This window comes from Ruditapes philippinarum, unplaced genomic scaffold (genome assembly GCF_026571515.1).
Source record: "Ruditapes philippinarum isolate M1 unplaced genomic scaffold, ASM2657151v2 ctg487_1_1_1_1, whole genome shotgun sequence".
Lineage (NCBI taxonomy): Eukaryota > Metazoa > Mollusca > Bivalvia > Venerida > Veneridae > Ruditapes > Ruditapes philippinarum.
This window is the reverse complement of record NW_026866805.1, coordinates 80324-103312: the sequence shown is the minus strand read 5'-3', so window position 1 is coordinate 103312 and position 22989 is coordinate 80324. Positions and strand designations below refer to the sequence as shown.

The following is a 22989-nucleotide window of genomic DNA, read 5'->3' as shown; positions in this document are numbered from 1 at the left end:
CAAAGTGACCGGGGGTCATTGATTTTCCTTATTTGTATATAGTAAAAACTTAAAAATCTTCTTTTAAAGAACCCAAAATATTTAAAAAAAAACAAAATAGTTAGAGCTTAGATATTAAGCATGAAATATCTTGTAGTGGTTGTCTACAAATAAAAGCCCCCCCCCCCCCGGCCCTGCCCCCCCCCCCCCCCCCCCCCCAAAAAAAAAAAAAAAAAATTAGCCTTGGCGCAGGGGCCTATATACAGGTGAGCGATTTCAGGGCCATCATGGCCCTCTTGTTTTATTTTTGATATTAGTGAAAGCTTTCGTCATACTCAAACCGTGGAAATTACATTTCTGGACTACACGGGTAGAGGTATTGTAATGTTAGGTGATATAGTTGCGTTATGCCTTTACTGATACTCACGGGTAGTAAATATTACAAAGCGCAATATCGTACCCATCTTATCAAAAATGTCAACAGAAAAGAAATTAAAGGAAGCGGCGGGGCATATTCAGCAAGCTGAAAAGTGGTAAGGGTATCGTTAACATCATAATTTTGTACAATTCTACGTAAAGGGGTCTATATCTTGTCTCTTTTCATTCTAAAACAATTTGATGGCACCAGGGGCAGGTTACGTTTATCGTCCCATAAAATAATAAAATTATGTTTACGTCGTCATTCAAGTTTTTATGACTTATTGAAGTAACTGATTTTACTGGAAAGCAATTTCAGTCTACCTGAATTTTTCAAAAGGGTTTAACAAATGTAAAACAGTTTTTCATATATTAAACTGATAACTGACAAGTAACAGACATAATGATGTAAACAAGACCCCCCCCCCCCCCGATACTTCACCCCTCTACTTTTGGAGACACTTCACCCCTCAAGACTTGTTATTTCTTGGTTAACTAAGTATAAAAATATTTGATTATATATTAAAATCAACTAAATCTATGTAGACATTATAATATGAAAAAGGCAAAGCCTCAAAGCGAGCTCGATGTACTTTTAACGTGAAATAGTATGAAATAATCGCTCATTTTTATTTCAAATGCAGTGATGAGTGCGTGTGACGTCGCACGTACTGTGTGTAGTATGGCTCCGCACATTCGTTAAATGAATAAAGAGTTTTGAAAACGTTTATAAAACTTTGTTTGTTTATTTTATTTCACACTATAATTTTTCAAGCGAAATAAAGATTATTAAAAGTGAAATAAATGTAAAACTTTAAACGTTTGCGACATTAAAATAGCGTGCTTGATTTAATTGTTTTGCACGTGCTGTTTGGCGCTACGTTGTGACGTCACGTAAACAATACTTTAAACGTCTGTACAGCGTTAACGACTGAATAAAAGATATTGGTGTTCGGATTCATTTTCTTAGTTAGACCATTTTCTTTCATTCTAGATAGTTTTCACAACAAAATTCGACAAAAAAATTGTTTTTATTTATCAGATTTTTCAAACAAAATGGCGCCTTTAATTTTCATTTTACATTTTCCGTTTTAAAACTGTCATTCGATATTGTATACACAGCTTCCGTTATTCTGGTTCCCTGTCCAATTATGGTTCCCATAGACATGCGCGGGTGACCAGTCTACACATCCGTTTTCAGTCAGAATTCCTCAGTTTTTATCGTTATCTTTAAATTCGAAAAGTTGCGATGTGTCCAATTCGGTACTTCGGACGAAAGTTTTCAAAACCATCACTTAGCAGGTACTCGCGTTACCGTAAAGCTCGCTTTGCGAGCAGGCCCTTTGGGCCAGCTCGTCGAGCTCGCTATTAAAGACGTTTTCAGTAGTTAGTCCAAGAAAGATAATCACGGATAATTACTCTTCAAAAAGAAGGTCAAGTTGAAGAGTACTGGGATAACTGTTTAAATTCCGGCTATAAGCAAAAAATAAGTAAATAATACAGAATAATTATTTCTTAATTTTCATGAGGAGATCGGTTAAAAAAAATAAGAAGTCTTTTAGACAACATCAGATAAAGGATTTTTTCTAGCATTAGTACAACAGCATTGATGATGATTCTGCATGCGTTAACCCAACCACTTGTGATATTCATTACAGGCAGACAAGTGGGCAAAGAAGTTTAAAATGATATATATATTTTAAAAATGTTGAATAAATAACAAAAATAATATCTATGAAATGTTCCAATTTTCATAATTTTCTTTGTAAATTTCTGAATACTTGCTTACTGTTAGGGTATGTTAGTCGAGTGAAGAATTAATATGGCCTTATATAACTTGTTTTAAAAACATATTCAGTATCATTTACTTCATATACCATCAAATGAAATAGTAATTTATATTACAACGTTTTTGTTTTATATATGACAATGCATTTAGTATAACACTGATATTTCTCAAGAAAGCTTGGTAATTTGACTATTGGCATATGCGGGTAACCATCATTTTTATGCCACCGCAGCATCTGCGATGCGGTGGCATATAGCGATTCACCTGTGTGTGTGTGTTTGTGTGTGTGTTTGTGTGTGTGTTATATAGATTATATAGTGAACTTAAAAAATCTTCTTGTGAAAAACCACTAGTCCAATTTCAACCAAACTTGGCAGGATTGTTCCTTGGGTGAAGGGCTTCCAAAGTTGTTCAAAGAATTTCATTCCATATAGAAATCTGGTTGCCATGGCAACCAAAAGGAATTATAAGAATAAATTAAAAAAATCTTCTTGTAAAGACCCAAAAGGCCTAGAGCTTAGATATTTTGCATAAGGCATTGTCTAGACGACCTCTAACAAGATTGTTCAAATTATAGCCCTGGGGTCAAAATTGGCGCCGCCCTGGGGGGGTCATTGATTTTCACTATGTACATATAGTAAAAACTTAAAATACCTTCTTGTAAAAACCCAAAAGGCCTAGAGCTTAGATATTTTATATAAGGCATCATCTGGTAGACCCTTACCAAGATTGTTCAAATTATAGCCCTTGGGTCAAAATCGGCCCCGCCCGGGGGTCATTGATTTTCGCTATATGTACATATAGTAAAAACTTAAAACACCTTCTTGTAAAGACCCAAAAGGTCTAGAGCTTAGATATTTTGCATAAGGCATTGTCTGGTAGACCTCTACCCAGATTGTGTAATTATAGCCCTGGGGTCAAAATCAGCCATGCCCCAGGGGTCATTGGTTTTCCTTATATGTATATAGTAAAAACTTAAAAAAAATTCTTCTAGCAATTGACAAATGCTACAGGTTAGATATTTTGCATGAAACATTGTGTTGTAAACCTCTAGCAAGATTGTTCAAACTATAGTCCTGGGTCAAAATTGCCCCGCCCTGGGGGTCATTGATTACAATATATACATATAGTAAAAAATAAAAAAATCTTATTGTCTGAAGGTACAAGGCTTAGAGCTTTAATATTTGTTAAATAATATCATCTAATAGTACTCTACCAAAGTTGTTCAAATGTTGCTCTTGTCTTCTCTAAATTTACAAAGGATAGAGTTAAGATATTTTGCATGAAACATTGTGTAGTGGACCTCTAGCAAGATTGTTCAAATTATAGCCCTGGGGTCAAAATTGGTTCCGCCCCGGGGGTCATTGATTTTCATTATGTACATATAGTGAAAAAAAAAATTTTGTCTGAAGGTTCAAGGCATAGAGCTTTGATGTTTGATATATAATATCATCTATAGGTCCTCTACCAAAGTTGTTCAAATGTCAAAAATTGGCCCTGCCCGGGGGCAGTGATTCTCATTATGTTCACGTATTAAAAACAGAAAATAAAACAAATGTTTTCTGAATGGGAGAAAGCTATAGCTTAGATACAATGTATTTTGACTTGAAATGTTGTTTGGTGGACCTGTATCAAGATTGTTATTAAACCCTTGGGTCAAAATTATGCCTTGACCTACTTTCTTGTCCTTTGATGTACAGCAATGACAGCAATGACATTTTGACCATGTGCACAGTTTTAGTTGTAAAATTGAACTTTGACCTAGATTTTGATGATGTGACCTACTTTCTTGTCCTTTGATGTACAGCTATGAAATTTGAAACATGCGGTGGCATAGCATTTTTCTCAAATGCAATCTTGTTTTCAATTAAGAAGCATGAAAAACTCATTTTTTTTAAGAAATATGTTCAGAATATCGTTTGTTTTATACAGATCCCTTAGATAAAGCAAGTTTTGTATAAAATTATGCTAATTGTATGTGTAATTAGCTGTCTTATACATTTTTATAACACAGTTTGGCTATTTTGACAATTTTGAGATATAGGGTTACCATGGAAACTGCCATTTTTCAAAAAATCCAACACGTCAACATATATTTTTCTTTCTATTTTTGAATTTTTCATTAAATTTTACACAACATACAAAACATTTAGAAAAACCTATGAAAGAAATTTTTCAATATCTTTAATTATTTTATTTTTCTCATTTTTTGTTTATTTAAGAAGCATGGAAAACTCATTTTTTAAAGAAATATGTTCAGAGTATCATTTGTTACATACAGAATAATTGGATTAGGTTATCGTTGCATAAAACAATGCTTGTTCTGTGTATTAAGCTATCTTATACATTTTCTATTTGTTATAACACAGTTTGGCTATTTTGACAGTTTTTAGATAAACGGTTACCATTGAAACGGCCATTTTTCAAGAAATCCAACACGTCAACACATATTATTGTTTTCATTTTTAGCTCACCTGTCACAAAGTGACAGGGTGAGCTTTTGTGATCGCTTTTCGTCCGGCGTCCGTCCGTCCGTCGTCCGTCCGTAAACTTTTACTTTAAATGACATCTCTTCATAAACCACTGAGCCAATTTCATCCAAACTTCACAGGAATGTTCCTTTGGTGGTCACCTTTAAAAATTGTTCAAAGAATTTAATTCCATGCAGAACTCTGGTTGCCATGGCAACCGAAAGAAAAAACTTTAAATATCTTCTTTTAAAAAACCATAAGAGCTAGAGCTTAGATATTTGGCATGAAACATCTTCTAGTGAGTGTCTACCAAGTTTGTTCAAATAAAAGCCCTGGGGTCAAAATTGGCCCCGCCCCGGGGGGTCATTGATTTTCCCTATATGCATATAGTAAAAACTTAAAAAATTTTCTTTTAAAGAACCCAAAGAGCTAGAGCTTAGATATTTGGCATGAAACATCTTCTAGTGAGTGTCTACCAAGTTTGTTCAAATAAAAGCCCTGGTGTCAAAATTGGCCCCGCCCCGGGGGGTCATTGATTTTCCCTATATGCATATAGTAAAAACTTAAAAAATCTTCTTTTAAAGAACCCTAAGAGCTATGGCTAAGATATTTAGCATGAAACATGTTCTAATAGGTGTCTACCAAGTTTGTTCAAATAAAAGCCGTAGGGTCAAAATTGGCTCCGCCCCAGGGGGTCATTGATTTTCCCTATATGCATATAGTAAAAACTTAAAAAATCTTCTTTTAAAGAACCCAAAGAGCTAGAGCTAAGATATTTAGCATGAAACATGTTCTAATGGGTGTCTACCAAGTTTGTTCAAATAAAAGCCCTGGGGTCAAAATTGGCCCCGCCCCAGGGGGTCATTGATTTTCCCTATATGCATAATAGTAAAAACTTAAAAAATCTTCTTTTAAAGAACTCAAAGAGCTATGGCTAAGATATTGAGCATCAAACATGTTCTAATAGGTGTCTACCAAGTTTGTTCAAATAAAAGCCCTGGGGTCAAAATTGGCCCCGCCCCGGGGGTCATTGATTTTCCCTATATGCATATAGTAAAAACTTAAAAAATCTTCTTTTAAAGAACCCAAAGAGCTAGAGCTAAGATATTTAGCATCAAACATTCTCTAATGGGTGTCTACCAAGTTTGTTCAAATAAAAGCCCTGGGGTCAAAATTGGCCCCGCCCCGGGGGGTCATTGATTTTCCCTATATGCATATAGTAAAAAAAAAAAATCTTCTTTTAAAGAACTCAAAGAGCTATGGCTAAGATATTGAGCATCAAACATGTTCTAATGGGTGTCTACCAAGTTTGTTCAAATAAAAGCCCTGGGGTCAAAATTGGCCCCGCCCCAGGGGGTCATTGATTTTCCCTATATGCATATAGTAAAAACTTAAAAAATCTTCTTTTAAAGAACCCAAAGAGCTAGAGCTAAGATATTGAGCATGAAACATGTTCTAATAAGTGTCTACCAAGTTTGTTCAAATAAAAGCCGTGGGGTCAAAATTGGCCCCGCCCCGGGGGTCATTGATTTTCCCTATATGCATATAGTAAAAACTTAAAAATCTTCTTTTAAAGAACTCATAGAGCTATGGCTAAGATATTTAGCATCAAACATGTTCTAATAGGTGTCTACCAAGTTTGTTCAAATAAAAGCCCTGGGGTCAAAATTGGCACCGCCCCGGGTCATTGATTTTCCTTATATGTGTATAGCAAAAACTTAAAAAATCTTCTTTGAAAAAAACCAAATAGCTAGAGTTAAGATATTAAGCATGAAGCATCTTTTAGTGAGTGTCTACAAAGTTTGTTCAAATAAAAGACCTGGGGTCAAAATTGTCCCTGCCCCGGGGGTCATTGATTTTCTTTATATGTGTATAGCAAAAACTTAAAATCTTCTTTGAAAAAACCCAAATAGCTAGAGTTTAGATATTAAGCATGAAACATCTTCTAGTAAGTGTCTACAAAGTTTGTTCAAATAAAAGCCCTGGGGTCAAAACTGGCCCCGCCCCAGGGGTGTCATTGTTTTTAACTACATGTGTATAGTAAAAACTTTAAAAAAATCTTCTTTTAAAAAGCCCAATGAGCTAGAGCTTAGATGTTTAGCATGAAACATTTTCTTATGGGTGTCTACCAAGTTTGTGCAATAAAAGCCCCTGGGTTAAATTGGCCCTGCAACGTTGGGGGGGTTGGGGGGCCTATACACAGGTGAGCGACCTCAGGGCCATCATGGCCCTCTTGTTGAATTCACCATTAAATTTCACTGATCATACAAAAAAATTAGAAAATTCTATGAAAGGATTAAATTTTCATAAAACTGTAGAAAATGTCTTTAAAATCAATAATCAAATTATTATAACTTATAAGCATAAAGAATCTAATTTAATTTATAAAAACATTTTTTTTTTTTAATTAAAAAAGTTTCAAGAGGAAACAATCCATAAAAACAGGTTGGTTTATATATTTGATTTAGAAAAAAATGTAAACAGACTTACAATAAAGAAAAGATAAATTGTCTTTATAGTCATTGAAATACTCATAATATATCACCTGCACGAAGTAATCAAAAAGGCATGTTGCAGTAAATCAATGGCTGGGTGGATACATGGTGGTTGGGTGGATAGGCAGGCAGGGCAGATTTGATAACAATTTGCCCCACTGATGATTTGCAGAAGGCAGAAGTGATAACAATTTTTCCCCACTGATGATTCACCCCATAACAACTCAGTCCACTCAAGTGATTATTTGTCCCACTTCAAAATAATCATTAAAGAAGGTACTTTAAATCGCTAGAATTGAGACATGACAAGATAGAATGTTTTGGTATAAACAAATTTGTGAAATAGAATGTTCTCTTAAATAAAATATTAAAACAGCAGTTTGTCATTTTAACAGTTGGGTTATCATTTATCAATATTAAACTGATAACGATTTGCCCAAGTTCAGTGGGGATAATCATCATGAATGTGGGGCATGTCTTTATAGTACCATAATCCATGTACATGTAATTGTAATTTATTAAAGTTGCTTACTATGATTTAAATTGAATGTCTGTATTCTACATTTATTTAATCTTTCTTACTAATTTTATTACAGTTTAAAGACATCATTAATGAAATGGAATCCAGATTTAGATGGAGCTGCATCAGAATATATCAAAGCAGGTGAAGTTTGTATTCAGGCTTGCTATTTTTAGCTCGACTATTTGAAGAATATAAGAGCTATTGTAGTCGCCCCGGCGTCGGCGTCAGCGTCGGCGTCTGCGTTGGTTAAAGTTTTTTTGTAAATTCAAATATCTCAATTATTGCTTGAGATATTCAATTGAAACTTACAATACTTATTTATAGTAGCAATGTACATCAGATTGACAAGTTGGATAACTCTGCCTACAATATTGACAGAATTATGCCCCTTTTTATGCCCCCACAATGTGGGAGCATATAGCGTTGCACTTGTCCGTCCGTCAGTCAGTCAGTCCGTCCATACGTCCCGAAATCTTGTGAACGCAACTCCTCTTAAACCGGATGGCAGATTTTGCTTAAACTTACAGGGATGAACAACCTTAATGTGTAGATGGTAGTAAAGGAAGGAATTTTCGCTGTGACCAAATTTAACAGAATTATGGCCTTTTGTTGATTTTTTCACTAGATACTATGTAGAAATTTTGTGAACGCAACTCCTCTTAAACCGGATGGCAGATTTTGCTTAAACTTACAGGGATGAACAACCTTAATTTGTAGATGGTAGTAAAGGAAGGAATTTTTGCTGCTACCAAATTTTACAGAATTATGGCCCTTTGTTGATTTTTTCACTATATACTATGTAGAAATTTTGTGAATGCAACTCCTCTTAAACGGGATGGCAGATTTTGCTTAAACTTCCAGGGATGAACAACCTTAATGTGTAGATGGCAGTTAAGGAAGGAATTTTTGCTGCAACCAAATTTAACAGAATTATGGCCCTTTGTTGTAATTTTTTCATTATATACTATGTAGAAATTTTGTGAACGCAACTCCTCTTTAACCGGATGGCAGATTTTGCTTAAACTTCCAGGGATTAACAACCTTAATGTGTAGATGGTAGTAAAGGAAGGAATTTTTGCTGCGACCAAATTTAACAGAATTATGACCCTTTGTTGATTTTTAGTTTTCAACTTGTGGCACATGTAGTCCAAAAAATATTTGACCTAGAGTCATAAGATTAACAGAACAGTGGCGTGTGGAGGCATTCGTGTCCTATGGACACATTTCTAGTTTAACTTAGAAATTTTGGTTAAAGTTTTTTGTAAATTCAAATATCTCAATTATTGCTTGAGATATTCAATTGAAACTTACAATACTTATTTATAGTAACAATGTTCACCAGATTGACAAGTTGGACAACTATGTCTACAATATTGACAGAATTATGCCCCTTTTTTAACTTAGAAATTTTGGTTAAAGTTTTTTGTAAATTCAAATATCTCAATTATTGCTTGAGATATTCAATTGAAACTTACAATACGTATTTATAGTAACAATGTTCACCAGATTGACAAGTTGGACAACTCTGTCTACAATATTTACAGAATTATGCCCCTTTTTAACTTAGAAATTTTGGTTAAAGTTTTTTGTAAATTCAAATATCTCAATTATTGCTTGAGATATTCAATTGAAACTTACAATACTTATTTATAGTAACAATGTACATCAGATTGACAAGTTGGACAACTCTGTCTACAATATTTACAGAATTATGCCCCTTTTTATCTTAGAAATGTTGGTTTAAGTTTTTTGTAAATTCAAATATCTCAATTATTGCTTGAGATATTCAGTTGAAACTTACAATACTTATTTATAGTAACAATGTACATCAGATTGACAAGTTGGATAACTCTACCTATAATATTTACAGAAAAATGACCCTTTATAACTTAGAAATTTTGGTTAAAGTTTTTTTGTAAAGTCAAATATCTCAATTATTGCTTGAGATATTCAATTGAAATTTACAATACTTTTTTATAGTAACAATGTACATCAGTTTACAAAATTGCATAACTCTGTCTGCAATATTTTCAGAGTTATTTGCCCCTTTGAAACTTAGAAATTTTGGTTAAAGGTTAAAGGTCTTCAAAGATATTTACTTGAAACTTTACAGATGTACTTAGGGTCATAATTGGAGAGTCATAATTGTATGTCACTGACCAAGTTCCATAACTCTACTCGCATTTAGGCTGATTCATCTCCCCTTTTCTACTAGTCTCTAGGTTAATGTTTACATGCAAGTTTTACATATCTCAAGTATTTAAGATATTTATTTAAAACTTCACATATGCATTAAGAATTTAATTGTAGGTCACTGACCAACATCCATAATTCTATCTTGCATTTAGGCTGATTTTTCTCCCCTTTTTCAACTTAGAAATTCATGGAAAAGTTTTGCTTGTAAGCTGTTATCTCCATAACTACTGAAGAGTTTGTGTGTTTTTGGGACATTTTTATGCATTATTAATAATAAAGCAGTGATTTACTTGATAAAACATCTTAATAACAAGCATAAAACCTTTTCAGTCAATTTTATGTATTCATAGGTAACTAGCATTATTATACTCAATAAACACTCTTGTGACAAATTTTTGAATAGTCAAGCCAATACTGTCCTCCGACAGTTCTTTTTAATGGATTCAGTCATTGAATTTCAGATTTTGAATTTACTGGCCCGAATTCCAGTTTTGAATTTATTCTACTCTATATATAACTAAATTTTCTTAAAATTTACACTGGCAGAACTAATTTACACTGGCCATGGAGATTATGCACATCTTTTTCCTTTCTTCCTATGTTGAAAATTCTGGTTGCTATTAGTATTACAACAAATAGCCTGAATTTCAAGATTTCTGATTAAAATGTTTCAGCTTTTTCACTATAAGTACTTTATTTCTTAAGGTGTTTACTTCCAACTTTAAATATAAGTTTCTGGTCATCGACAACCACATCATATGTGACAGGTTTACAACTCTAGCGCAAAAATTATCAGTATTACCTCCCTTGAACTTAGAATTTTTATAAAAAAAAATGTTGTCTTTTTTTAAATAACTTCTTTATTTCCTAATGTATCTACTTCAAACTTCATATATACGTTTCTTATGATCACTCAACATTTTTGAGAAGGTTAAATACTCTAGCAAGACTATTTCCAGAATTATGTCCTCCTTGAACTTAGATTTTTTTTGAGAAATTGGTATTTTTTACTCCAACTTCTTCATTCCTTATAGGATTTACTTTAAAATCCCACATCGTAATAATATGACAAGGTTGTATAAACATAATTTCCTTGCTAGGCAGGGAAACTTAACACATTACTGTGATATAGACAAACTTAGAACTCAAAAGATTTAAGTTCATCATGTCATTCATTCACTGGTGAAATTGAATGGCCAATGGCCCATCTGAATGTTGCTGGGGTTCTAACCGGTAGGGGACTTATGGATTGCTTGCAATACTATGATAATTGCTTGTTCTTAAATCGATTTGTCAATTTTTTGATCTGGACAAAAGTTTTTTTGCCCGAGAAAACTTTCCACATACGGCACAGATATGCCAGCTGATCTAGGTCTGCACTGGTGGCATGGAGAGAATCAGTTGCAGCCATATTCATACAGCACTGGTCAGGGTCTGCACTGGTGACATAGAGAGAATCAGTTGCAGCCATATTCATACAGCACTGGTCAGGGTCTGCACTGGTGACATGGAGAGAATCAGTTGCAGCCATATTCATACAGCACTGGTCAGGGTCTGCACTGGTAACATGGAGAGAATCAGTTGCAGCCATATTCATACAGCACTGGTCAGGGTCTGCACTGGTGACATGGAGAGAATCAGTTGCAGCCATATTCATACAGCACTGGTCAGGGTCTGCACTGGTGACATGGAGAGAATCAGTTGCAGCCATATTCATACAGCACTGGTCAGGGTCTGCACTGGTGACATGGAGAGAATCAGTTGCAGCCATATTCATACAGCACTGGTCAGGGTCTGCACTGGTGACATGGAGAGAATCAGTTGCAGCCATATTCATACAGCACTGGTCAGGGTCTGCACTGGTGACATGGAGAGAATCAGTTGCAGCCATATTCATACAGCACTGGTCAGGGTCTGCACTGGTGACATGGAGAGAATCAGTTGCAGCCATATTCATACAGCACTGGTCAGGGTCTGCACTGGTGACATGGAGAGAATCAGTTGCAGCCATATTCATACAGCACTGGTCAGGGTCTGCACTGGTGGCATGGAGAGAATCAGTTGCAGCCATATTCATACAGCACTGGTCAGGGTCTGCACTGGTGGCATGGAGAGAATCAGTTGCAGCCATATTCATACAGCACTGGTCAGGGTCTGCACTGGTAACATGGAGAGAATCAGTTGCAGCCATATTCATACAGCACTGGTCAGGGTCTGCACGGGTTACATGGAGAGAATCAGTTGCAGCCATATTCATACAGCACTGGTCAGGGTCTGCACTGGTGGCATGGATAGAATTAGTTGTGGCTAGCAGGCTTTGAGATGATTAAATATATTTCAATATTATAAAGATGGCAGTCAGTCTTAGAGAAAGATGGTTGGAGTAAGGAGATACAACTGTTTTTCACTATGCAATTAGCCAGAGTTAACAATAAGCCAGAATGAATAATCTAACATTATAGATACTTGTTAGACAGAACAAATATACATGTACAATGTATGCTTTCTTGAGGTCTGGGCAAGAGACTGTGACTTTTATTTTGTTTGTAATTCTCAAAAACGAATATATATGTATAGTCCAGTAACCATACTAGTAGATAGAATTTATTGTCCCTAATACTATACTGATTTTTTTGAAAATACTGTATAAACATTACGATTAGAAATATTTTAGTACCAAGGTTGTTAATATATTGAAAATTTGACAATTCAGAAACAAACAAAAGTAAGAGGCTTAGAAATTTCAATATTATGGAAATTCAAGGAATTAATGAAGTATTTATAATTGATGCATTAGTTTATTAAACATTTACATTATTATTTTATAAATTTGTTTCAGCAACTTGCTACAAGAACGCAAAAGCTCTGGCTGATGCTCGTGGGGCTTACTTGAAAGCTGCTGAAATGCAGGAAAGAATGAAATCGTATCCTTTACCTATACCTTTGTTGATTGAGCAAAGTCAACTTGTAACTGTATATTCACTGACAGAACAGTATATTCACTGATTGAAACCAGTATATTCACTGACAGAACAGTATATTCACTGATTGAAACCAGTACATGTATATCAGCTGACAAAGAACAGTCTATTCACTGATTGCAACCAATGTATTCACTGACCGGACAGTATATTCACTGATTGAAACCAATGTATTCACTGACAGGACAGTATATTCACTGATTGAAACCAGTGTATTCACTGACAGAACAGTATATTCACTGATTGAAACCAGTACATGTATATCAGCTGACAAAGAACAGTCTATTCACTGATTGCAACCAATGTATTCACTGACGGAACAGTATATTCACTGATTGCAACCAATGTATTCACTGACGGAACAGTATATTCACTGATTGCAACCAATGTATTCACTGACAGGACAGTATATTCACTGATTGAAACCAATGTATTCACTGACAGGACAGTATATTCACTGATTGAAACCAGTATATTCACTGACAGAACAGTATATTCACTGATTGAAACCAGTGTATTCACTGACAGAACAGTATATTCACTGATTGAAACCAGTATATTCACTGACAGGACAGTATATTCACTGATTGAAACCAGTATATTCACTGACAGAACAGTATATTCACTGATTGAAACCAGTATTTTCACTGACAAAACAGTATATTCACTGATTGAAACCAGTATATTCACTGACAGAGAACTGTATATTCACTGGCCAGTTTTTTCATCATTTATTTAGAATCTAGCATAATTTTGAACAAAAACCATTAAAACTGGTCAGTGTATTTGCTGACAAGAACTATACTATTCATTTTTGCGACGGACGCGCCCTCAGGCGCGTTCAGAGCTAAGTCATCTACACATGGGATTTCGTTGGCTACACTCGCGTAATGTGTCCTAAACCAATTAACAGCCCAAGAAATAGTACATGAATTTGATCCTTCAAAACTCCTATACTTTGTCTGGATATCTTAATGTCTTCCATATTTAGCCTTTTCAATTTCAAATTAAGTTATCCAAGTTAAAATATGAACGTATATTATTGATAAAAACGTTGTAGTCCCGTAGTATTATTGCGCAATATGCAAATTACTGCTGAAACGATTTACCACTGTCGAAAAAGTAGGACAGCAAATTATACTACAATAAAGGTGTAACCTCTGAGTTCCAAGACATTATTAGTAGGAAATAAATATTTCTACATTATACAAAACATTATTATTAACAAATCAAAAGTTTTTCGTGACTCTAGGATAACTCGCGCATTAATAAAAGAAGAACTATTTCCGTGACTCATACCGCGGGTTTAGCTGAATATTCAGCAGTTATTAATATATTAGATACAGTACAATGGCTAGTATAAATATCTATTTTTGAAAATGCATGTAAGACACTTTACCGCCATGTAGTCTTTCATGGTAAGGAAGTTATAATATCAGTTCTACTTCCGATTCTTGTGGTTTGTTTACATATTTTACTAGGTCATGATATGAGTTAACCTTCGCTATTCTAAAAATAGATTCTGCTTCACCTGTTCTGATTTTTGGACAGGCGATTATAGGAAGTACACATTAAACATGTAATTAATAAACCAGCGGATTGTAATGCAATACTTTTAGAAATGCTATACAATTGTAAGAAGCGAACAAGTTGAAAATGGAATTTAGTGTGAAGTTGAAAAGGACAACTAAACATTGTAGTGCTTAAGTGACATTTAAATTAAAATAAAAACGATGTGCTCTGGCCTCTACATCTTTACCTTGTAAATAAAAAAAATCTAAGAAATACACTATTAATTGCTGATGATTTTAACCAATTTTTTTTAATGAGACATATCCAAGAGAAATAAAAATACAAATGACTTATATTTTATTGTCTGTATGCCCACTATGATATAACACGAAGCAATTCTAAATAGCATTCTCAAATGTATAATGTATTATGTTTGAAGTTTATTTGCCTGGATTTATTCTAGAAATATTTCGTTGATAGTTTTTTTTCTATTTACATATCATTTCTTAGAATAAATCGATAAGGACACTGATTTACAAGTTTGACCAGAGTTTTTAGGCATAAATTTCATTCTGTATTTAAGTGCTTGAAAGTAGAAAATCTGAATTATATCAATTTGGGACACAAAATATATTGCTCTACAAATCTCGAACTTGTATGGAACAAATTTTCTCTGTTATATATTTTGTGTTTTGTTTTTGTTTTGTTTTTGTTTTTTCTAAAAGAAGCCTTAATGTCTCTCCGGTTGCATGTCCGTCGCATTCAGTGCTGCAGCACTTTGATTAATATATGAGACTGATGGTGACGGAGACTATTTCATATGCTATCCAGGGACAAATTAATTTACGGACTATATTTCGTTTTAATACAAAAATATATATTGGTTACTCCTGCCACATGTTAGCCATTTTCATTGGAGAATAAAATTTCTAACTTAGTCATTTCCTTCTCTTCCAAAACTAACACTGCAAAATTCCTGCGAATCATATTCTTTTGTACATAATGAACAGGAAATAATTATTAGAACTAAAACAATATGTATATAAGTTTATTCTTTAACAGTCTATTAGACCATTCCATGCAGCAAAGTAAGTATTGTCTTGAAATTGTAATGTGATCTTATACCACATGTAGAAAGTACAGGGATTTCATTATGACTCCAAAAAGTCATATATGACCAATGATCATCAAAATATGCTATGTTTATGTTTTATGTTATATAAAATACTGAGGTAATCATTTGAGGCAGTTGTACAGGTAGTTCTTGGAAGGTTTGTAGCTCTACCCAGATTTCCAGCTTTTATCTGAAATGATACACTTAGGCTTCATCAACTAGTTAAACTGAAACGTTGCAATATGGCCTAAACAATGTTGATATGATTTATAAGCAATCCAGTTAAGAAAAGAACATGGGTTATTGAGAATCGAATGTTTTTATAGAAAAATGTTAAAAATAACTGACATTAACTAATATTTCTCATTTTAATACAATGCCGACCGGTTTCTTTATCGTCAGGACAAATAATTTATACATTTATATTACAGATCTTATGAACAAGCGGGACTTTTGAGTAAGGAGAATAAGGAGTTAGATCAAGCTGTACATTATATGGAACGGGCATCATTTATGTTTCAAGAGCATGGTACACCGGACACGGCCGCTTTATGTCTAGAGAAAGCTGCCAAGTGAGATACTGATGGGTTTTTTTACACTTATTTAAAGCTATTTTTCTCACAACATGGAATGACATGAAATTATTAATAAAACTTCATTTATGTTACACTGCCACTTTATGTGTAGCTGCTAAGTGAGATACTGATAACTTTTTTTTTCACTTATTTAAAGCTATTTTTTTCTTGCCATGGAAAGGCATGACATTATTAATAAAACTCATTCAAACATTTTTTGATGGTAGAGATAAGAGCTGTAAGTCATAACACTACAAAGGTAATATTGTAAACCTGAAAAATCCTCAGACAGTGACTAGGTTTTGAACCCCGGACCTCTTGATTACAAGGCGGACACTCAGCCATGTCACTAAAGTGTTAACCCAACAGCAAGGCTGTTGGAAATAGCCTACATCTGTAATTATTACACCATTATTGAGCTATATGTTATCTTTGTTTCAGAATGGTAGAGCAGACCAAGCCAGCTCATGCAGTAGAACTTTATAAAAAGGCTTCAGACGTCGCTGATGTATGTATCTATGTTAGATATTATACTTTTTTTTATGAGAAACCCTTAATTTACTAAATAAGGAAGTTATTAGCCTTTGCCACCAGTGTAGAGCCAAGCCAAAATTCACACCAATGCAGTCTGACTAAGCTCTATACTGTTGACAGCTCAGATTATAGTATTTTGATTTTGAAATCCCATAAAATTCAGATGGATTTTTCCAAAGCTGCGTGAATCTATTGCACAAATTCAGCAAGTGTTCTCTGATAACTTACTTTGAAAGATGATACTTGTTTATTACCTTCACTTTTTATGCCCCCAAAAAGTGGGAGCATATAGCATTGCACTTGTCCGTCCGCACTACCGAATAGGGTTAGAGGGCCACAGAACAAAAGAGAACAATAGAGTTCATTCCTTAACAATAGAGTAAGGGGCCATTGGCCCTCTGTTAAACAATAGAAAATAACAATAGAAATGGCCCCTTATTCCAATGCGGCCGGACGTCCGTCCGTCTGTACGTCCCGAAATTTTGTGAACGCAACTCCTCTTAAACTGGATGGCAGATTTTGCTTAAACTTTTAGGGATGAACAACCTTAATTTAACAGAATTATGGACCTCTGTTGATTTTTAGTTTTCAACTTGTGGCACATTTAGTCCAAAAAATATTTGACCTAGGGTCATAAGATTGACAGAACAGTGGCGTGTGGGGGCATTCGTGTCCTATGGACACATTTCTATTTTTTAAAGAGTTAATGTCAACGCAGACATGACTGTAACAATACCTCTATTATCATTTTTTTTCCAGCAAGAAGTAGAGGTATTGTTACAGTCATGTAGGCTTTGCCTTTACTATCCGCAAACCTTAACCTTGATCATTACTACTTAAGTTCTGGGTGTATTGTCTTCATACTTGGCCACAACAACCCTTGGGACAAGACTTTCAAGTAAACCATACTAACATTGACCTTCATTCATAAATTGTTTCATACTAACTATATAAATGTATATATTGTTTCCATTTTAAGATTGAGGACCGTCCCAGACAAAGTGCAGAGAATATTGGTAAAGCTGGTAGACTTCTTATTAATCTTGAGAGGTAAAATCAGTTTGTCCTTATTTTATTTTATTCGTGATATTTTTTATTATAATACAGTAGAGACTGTTTAACAAATTGTCATATTCAAATATATGCGCATGTAAAAATTAAGCGTATGTAATGGGATAATTAGTGCATGTAATGTCGTGACTGTTATTTTGTCCTGAAAAAAGGAGTATATCGGATTACTGGTTAACATAAGATGCAGCAAAAAGAACTTTAATTACACCTTGATAATAACTTGTCACATAGCCCTTGTCTTGTATAACATCAAAATTACTGTAATAATGTGGATTTATTTGTTTGTTTTAATTGCAACAGTAATGCCCCGAAATCAAATAAACTTTTGAATGTGATTCCAATGAGTCAATACTATAAAAGAATCGTCAAAGAAAGAAACTTCTGTTCTAAGGAAAACTTGTCTTTTAAATATTCCTATAGATTTGACAGATATTGTGTTGGTCTGTGATGATGGCGTACTGTTAGATTTATATTCTTTAGTTATGCACTGTACCATACTGAAAATAAAAAATACAACTGTATGTAAAAAAAAATAAATAGTATATGTTCGAGGTAGTATGTATAATAATACAACTGTAGTGTTGATCAATGATTCAGTTGTTCATAGTCTCATAGAAATTACTGTAATTTCATCCGTTTTGTTTTCCTGCAGTTGTATTACAAATTCATTCAAATGACTTCATCTTAAGAATGCGGTTTCATTCTTAAATGAGTCAAATTGATGTCATGTGACTCATCTGGCACGGCAAATGCCAAATGAAATTCCCAGAGTAGGTAAAAATTACTGAAACATCAGTCAGATAGGCAAGAAATAAGATCTTGACAATGGCTGTTGAACATAAATTCAATATTATTTTCCAAAATGTGTTTTTCCTTTTCACTTCAGGTATGAAGAAGCAATAGAATGTCTAACTAAGGAGATAAATTTTTACGCTGCAGCGGAGAACTATGCAATGATTAATAAACTTGTGTTAGCTGTTGTACTTATAAAATTAACACTAGGTGATTATGTGGCAGCAGATCAATTCTACAGATCTTCTATTAGGTAAAATAAATGTTTAATTAGGAGTGTCATGTTTAATAGAAATGCTAACCGTTTGATAAACTGTGTTAAATATTTAATCGATGGTGTGGGGCGTCAATGGCTAAGTTCAAACCACTTGCATCTCACCATTGTTGGTTCAAGCAACTACTTCAGATTCTTTATGTGAGAAAACTATCCAGCCAGATTACAGAATGTCTTAGGTTCTACTCCGGTACATGTTTGTTCCTGAAATAAAGTACAGAAGGGCACCTGAGGTCTTCCTCCATTATTAAAACTGGAAAGTCACCATATGACCTATACGCTGATGATGCAACATTAAACCCAACCAAAAAAAACAACTCAACAATATTTAAAAAAACTCATATATTATCATTTTAAAGATTAAATTTGTTTCTTTATGACAACATATGACATTTATTGCATATTTTGTTGTACTCAACAAAGTTACAAAAGATATTTAGTAAAATAGTAACTAGTTTAAGTTAAGAGTCATACTGTACATAAAAAACACAAAAATTTAAGGATCAGGATCAAATTTAAAAACTCAAATATTCTCCATTATTTATCCTCATAGATTAAATATTCAGTGTAAACTTGGTAAAACTGGACTTGAAATAGCATGTTTATGATTTTTTAAAATAAATTTATTGTTATTTTTACAAGATATGAGCATTTTACAGTTGATCCAAATTTTGATCTTGATCCTAAAATTGATCCTCATTTTTGTCCAATTATTTTTGTATTTGTTTTGTTATTTGTTGATTCTATCCTAAAATAGGTTGTTTTCTTTGCAAATAAGCAATTATTTATATTTCAAATATGTAGCATTTAATTCTAGAATGATATGATCAATTTAAGTTTTATAAAACAATGAAAATAAAATAAGGATCATCTGACCGTGACCTTTTCTTTGTGAACACGAGGTCAGGTCTATTTAACTAGATTAAAAACAAAAAGTCATATCTTGTGATAGTAAAACAAAGGTATTATTTAAAATATTTCTTTATCTTCTTTGGCTATTGATCTTGTATTAACATTAGTTGCTGGTTATTGAATTTTCTTACCGTTTTTTCTTTTTTTGCCAAAAACTGACCGTAGCTGTTTAAACGATGTGACATCCCTACTTTTAAACTTTGATTCACGTACCTTCTGATTGGGGCGTCCGTGGTCAAGTGGATAAGGTCATTGACTTTAAACCACTTGCCCTCACCGCTGTGGGTTCAAATCCCATGTAAACGATGTGACATCCCTACTTTTAAACTTTGATTCACGTATCTTCTGATTAGGGCATCCATGGCCAAGTGGATAAGGTCGTTGTCTTCAAACCACTTGCCCCTCACCGCTGTGGGTTCGAATCCCGACAGGGACTTTGTATTCTTTCATGTGAGGAAGCTATCCGGCTAGCGTACAGAATGTCAGTGGTCCTACTCAGGTTCCCGTTCGTGCCTGAAATAATGCATGGAAGGGCACTTGAGGTCTTCCTCCAACAGTAAAGCTGGAATGTCGCCATATGACCTATAATGTGTCTGTGTGACGTAAAACCCAATTAAACAAACAAACAAAACGTATCTTCTGCTTGGTGAAAGAAACATATAAAAAATTGTATGGGTATAAAATTTATAAATGGTTATATTTGTTGTTATTTATTTAACAAATTAACTGGTAATATAATATTTTAGTCATCCTGGTTTCACGGACAGTGAAGAGTGTGCAGCTGTAGATGAGTTATTACAGGCATATGATGATGGTGATGAAGAAACTGCTAGAAGAGTTCTGTCCATTCCACTCATCAAATATATGGACAATTGTGTATGTTTTACTTCTATCATATTAGTGTTGATAATGATGATCTATTAATTCCTAACTGAAAAGCAGGGCTTGGCCGTTATTTGAATTAAGGAGGTAGAAAGCTAATTATGATTTTGCTTCTCTATATTTCTTAGAACTCAATGTAAAGGTAAATAGTTCTATCGTGACTGTAATTTATTATTTGACATTCAGGCCCTAAATGTTATACGATCCATGTAGGATCTTTTGAAAAATACAGACTATATTAAAGGTATTAATGAATCTGTTCTATATGAACACAAAGTAATCACTGATTAACTCTGATAGCAGCATAGAGAAATCTTAGAATCTTAAGATATTGAAAAAATGCCACTGTGGCAAAAAGTAGCTTTATTTTCATGAATTAAAATGCAAAAGGAATGATTGTTTATTTTTTAATTTGATTTAAATAGACAATTAGGAGAAGTCATTCAGACTGGGAAATATTTAATTGCAAGGGGAAATGAAAATAATGAAAATTAATAATGATTTAATGACCTTAAAATTAATTTTTTGCTAATTCTGCTATTCATCTCAGATTTGTTTGAGAAAAAAAAGATTTTAATTTTTTACCAGGTTTAACAAAGATTTGATGGGAAAATTTAAACAATTTCTTATGTGTGAATCTCTTCCTACACTTCTCAACGGGTTTCAATCAAACTTTCACAGAACAATTTTCATGAAGTGCCCTGATGCATGTTATTGGGATTTTTCTGTCATATTTTTTTAATGGACTTATGGTCCTTTGTGGCTTTTCCCAAAATTCATGTGTTCTGTAAGATTGGCAGAAAATATTGGTTTTGTGACAATTTTCTGTCACTTGTTATAGTGTTACTGGTATACTATTTTACTTATTGAATGGTTTGAATGTCATATACTTATATAAAGGCCATTTCCTAGGGTTGCTCAATGCAAAGGCAAAGTATTGTTCAACCTAATATGCAATATCAATATAAAGCATTAAAAAATTAAAATCTTTCCTATGGCTTGATTGATAAATAAAAGAAGCTTATTCTTTGTTTGACTAGGAAGGATTTAAGTTAAGTTTTAATGTTACTGCTTTTTGAATACTTGTGTTTCAAGGTCATTCTATCATTTACTGTATTTTCTTTTCTTCATGTGTACAGCTATATTCCATACCAAGTCACGATCATGATTCCTCATATAGTACCAGTACTGGTTAATTCCAGGAAACAAACTTGAAAGTGATTTATATAAGTTGCAAAAATTTATTTTACAATTGAGCTAAAATAAATATGTTTAAACTACATTATGTACTTTTGTTAAAAATACTATTATTGTCCATACTGTTCCATCTTTTTCCCACCAGTTTGCAAAGTTGTCAAAGAAGTTGGTTATACCAGGTGGAATGCGGGTTGGGAAATCAGAGGCTGGTGTGACAGAAATAAATACAGTGGGCGGAGCTGGAGGTGGAGGAGGAGCTATACATCTTGATGATGATGAAGAAGGCGGTCTTTGCTGAAAATCATTCACCATAGACAGTGAAGAGTAGACAGTTAGCTGAGAAGGAAAGAAAAATGCTGAAAGAAGTAAATAGAGTGATGAAATACAATAAACATTGACTTGATGATAGTGTTAAAAGTAAAATAAAAGATTCTTTTAATAAGTAGTTTAGGATGTAGGGTTAGAAATGACAAGTTACAACTTATTATGATATGATATATTATAGATAAAGCGCAAATACTCAAAGTATGCTTTTAATGGGGAAAAATAATCTTTTATGTATGTAGTCCATTCCATATTTGATTGAGTAAGGCCTTTATTTGTTTTCCAAACATCAAAATTTCATCAGCATTTTAACATTTCTTTTAAAAGATAGATGATTCTTAGAAATTTTAAAGTTCCGAAATTTACAATCAGTTAGGAAAATGAAACAAATACACAGAGTTCAAAATATCAGTTTCATAGTTTTATCATTTACATTCCTATTAAGAAACCAGCTATTGTGTTTTATACAGTATTACTTTTCTACTAATATGTCTTATATGTCACTTTTGCCTGTCCAATTCCATGTTGACTGTTACTAACAGTAAATTTTATACTTGTCCCTATAAGATAATACCTGAATTATGTTGAAAGTACTGTATGATCACCCGAGCAGATTTCAAATACCGAAAAAATGAAATAAATTTTGTTAATTTAGATCAATATTGAAATGTTAAACATGCACTGATATATAAAGTTAATAATAAAGATGAAGCTCCATTGTGGAAAGGAATTAATGTAAGTGTTATGCTTGTTTTCCAATCCATATATATTGTGATGTAGATTGATACACGATTGTAAAATTGCTAAATAAAATATGTTTAAACTAAGGAAATAAAGGGCTGGAAATGCTTTCAAACAATTTAGAATAATCAATATGGGTATATATGTGTGTGTATGTTGGGGGAGTGATGTTTGATATATATGTGTGTGCATGTGTGTGTGGGGGGAGGG

At 33.6% G+C, this 22989-nt stretch overlaps 1 protein-coding gene across 1 annotated transcript; it reads left to right on the top strand.

Moving 5' to 3' along the window:
* Positions 1–363: 363 nt before the first annotated feature.
* Positions 364–22643, top strand: LOC132733771 (gamma-soluble NSF attachment protein-like). The gene is made up of 10 exons (XM_060720450.1): positions 364–512; positions 7748–7815; positions 12710–12794; positions 15434–15451; positions 15909–16049; positions 16494–16560; positions 17566–17636; positions 18544–18702; positions 20382–20511; positions 21860–22643. Exons 1-10 carry the CDS (start codon positions 454–456, stop codon positions 22010–22012), a joined length of 951 nt encoding a protein of 316 aa, XP_060576433.1. The 5' UTR covers positions 364–453; the 3' UTR covers positions 22013–22643.
* Positions 22644–22989: the final 346 nt, after the last annotated feature.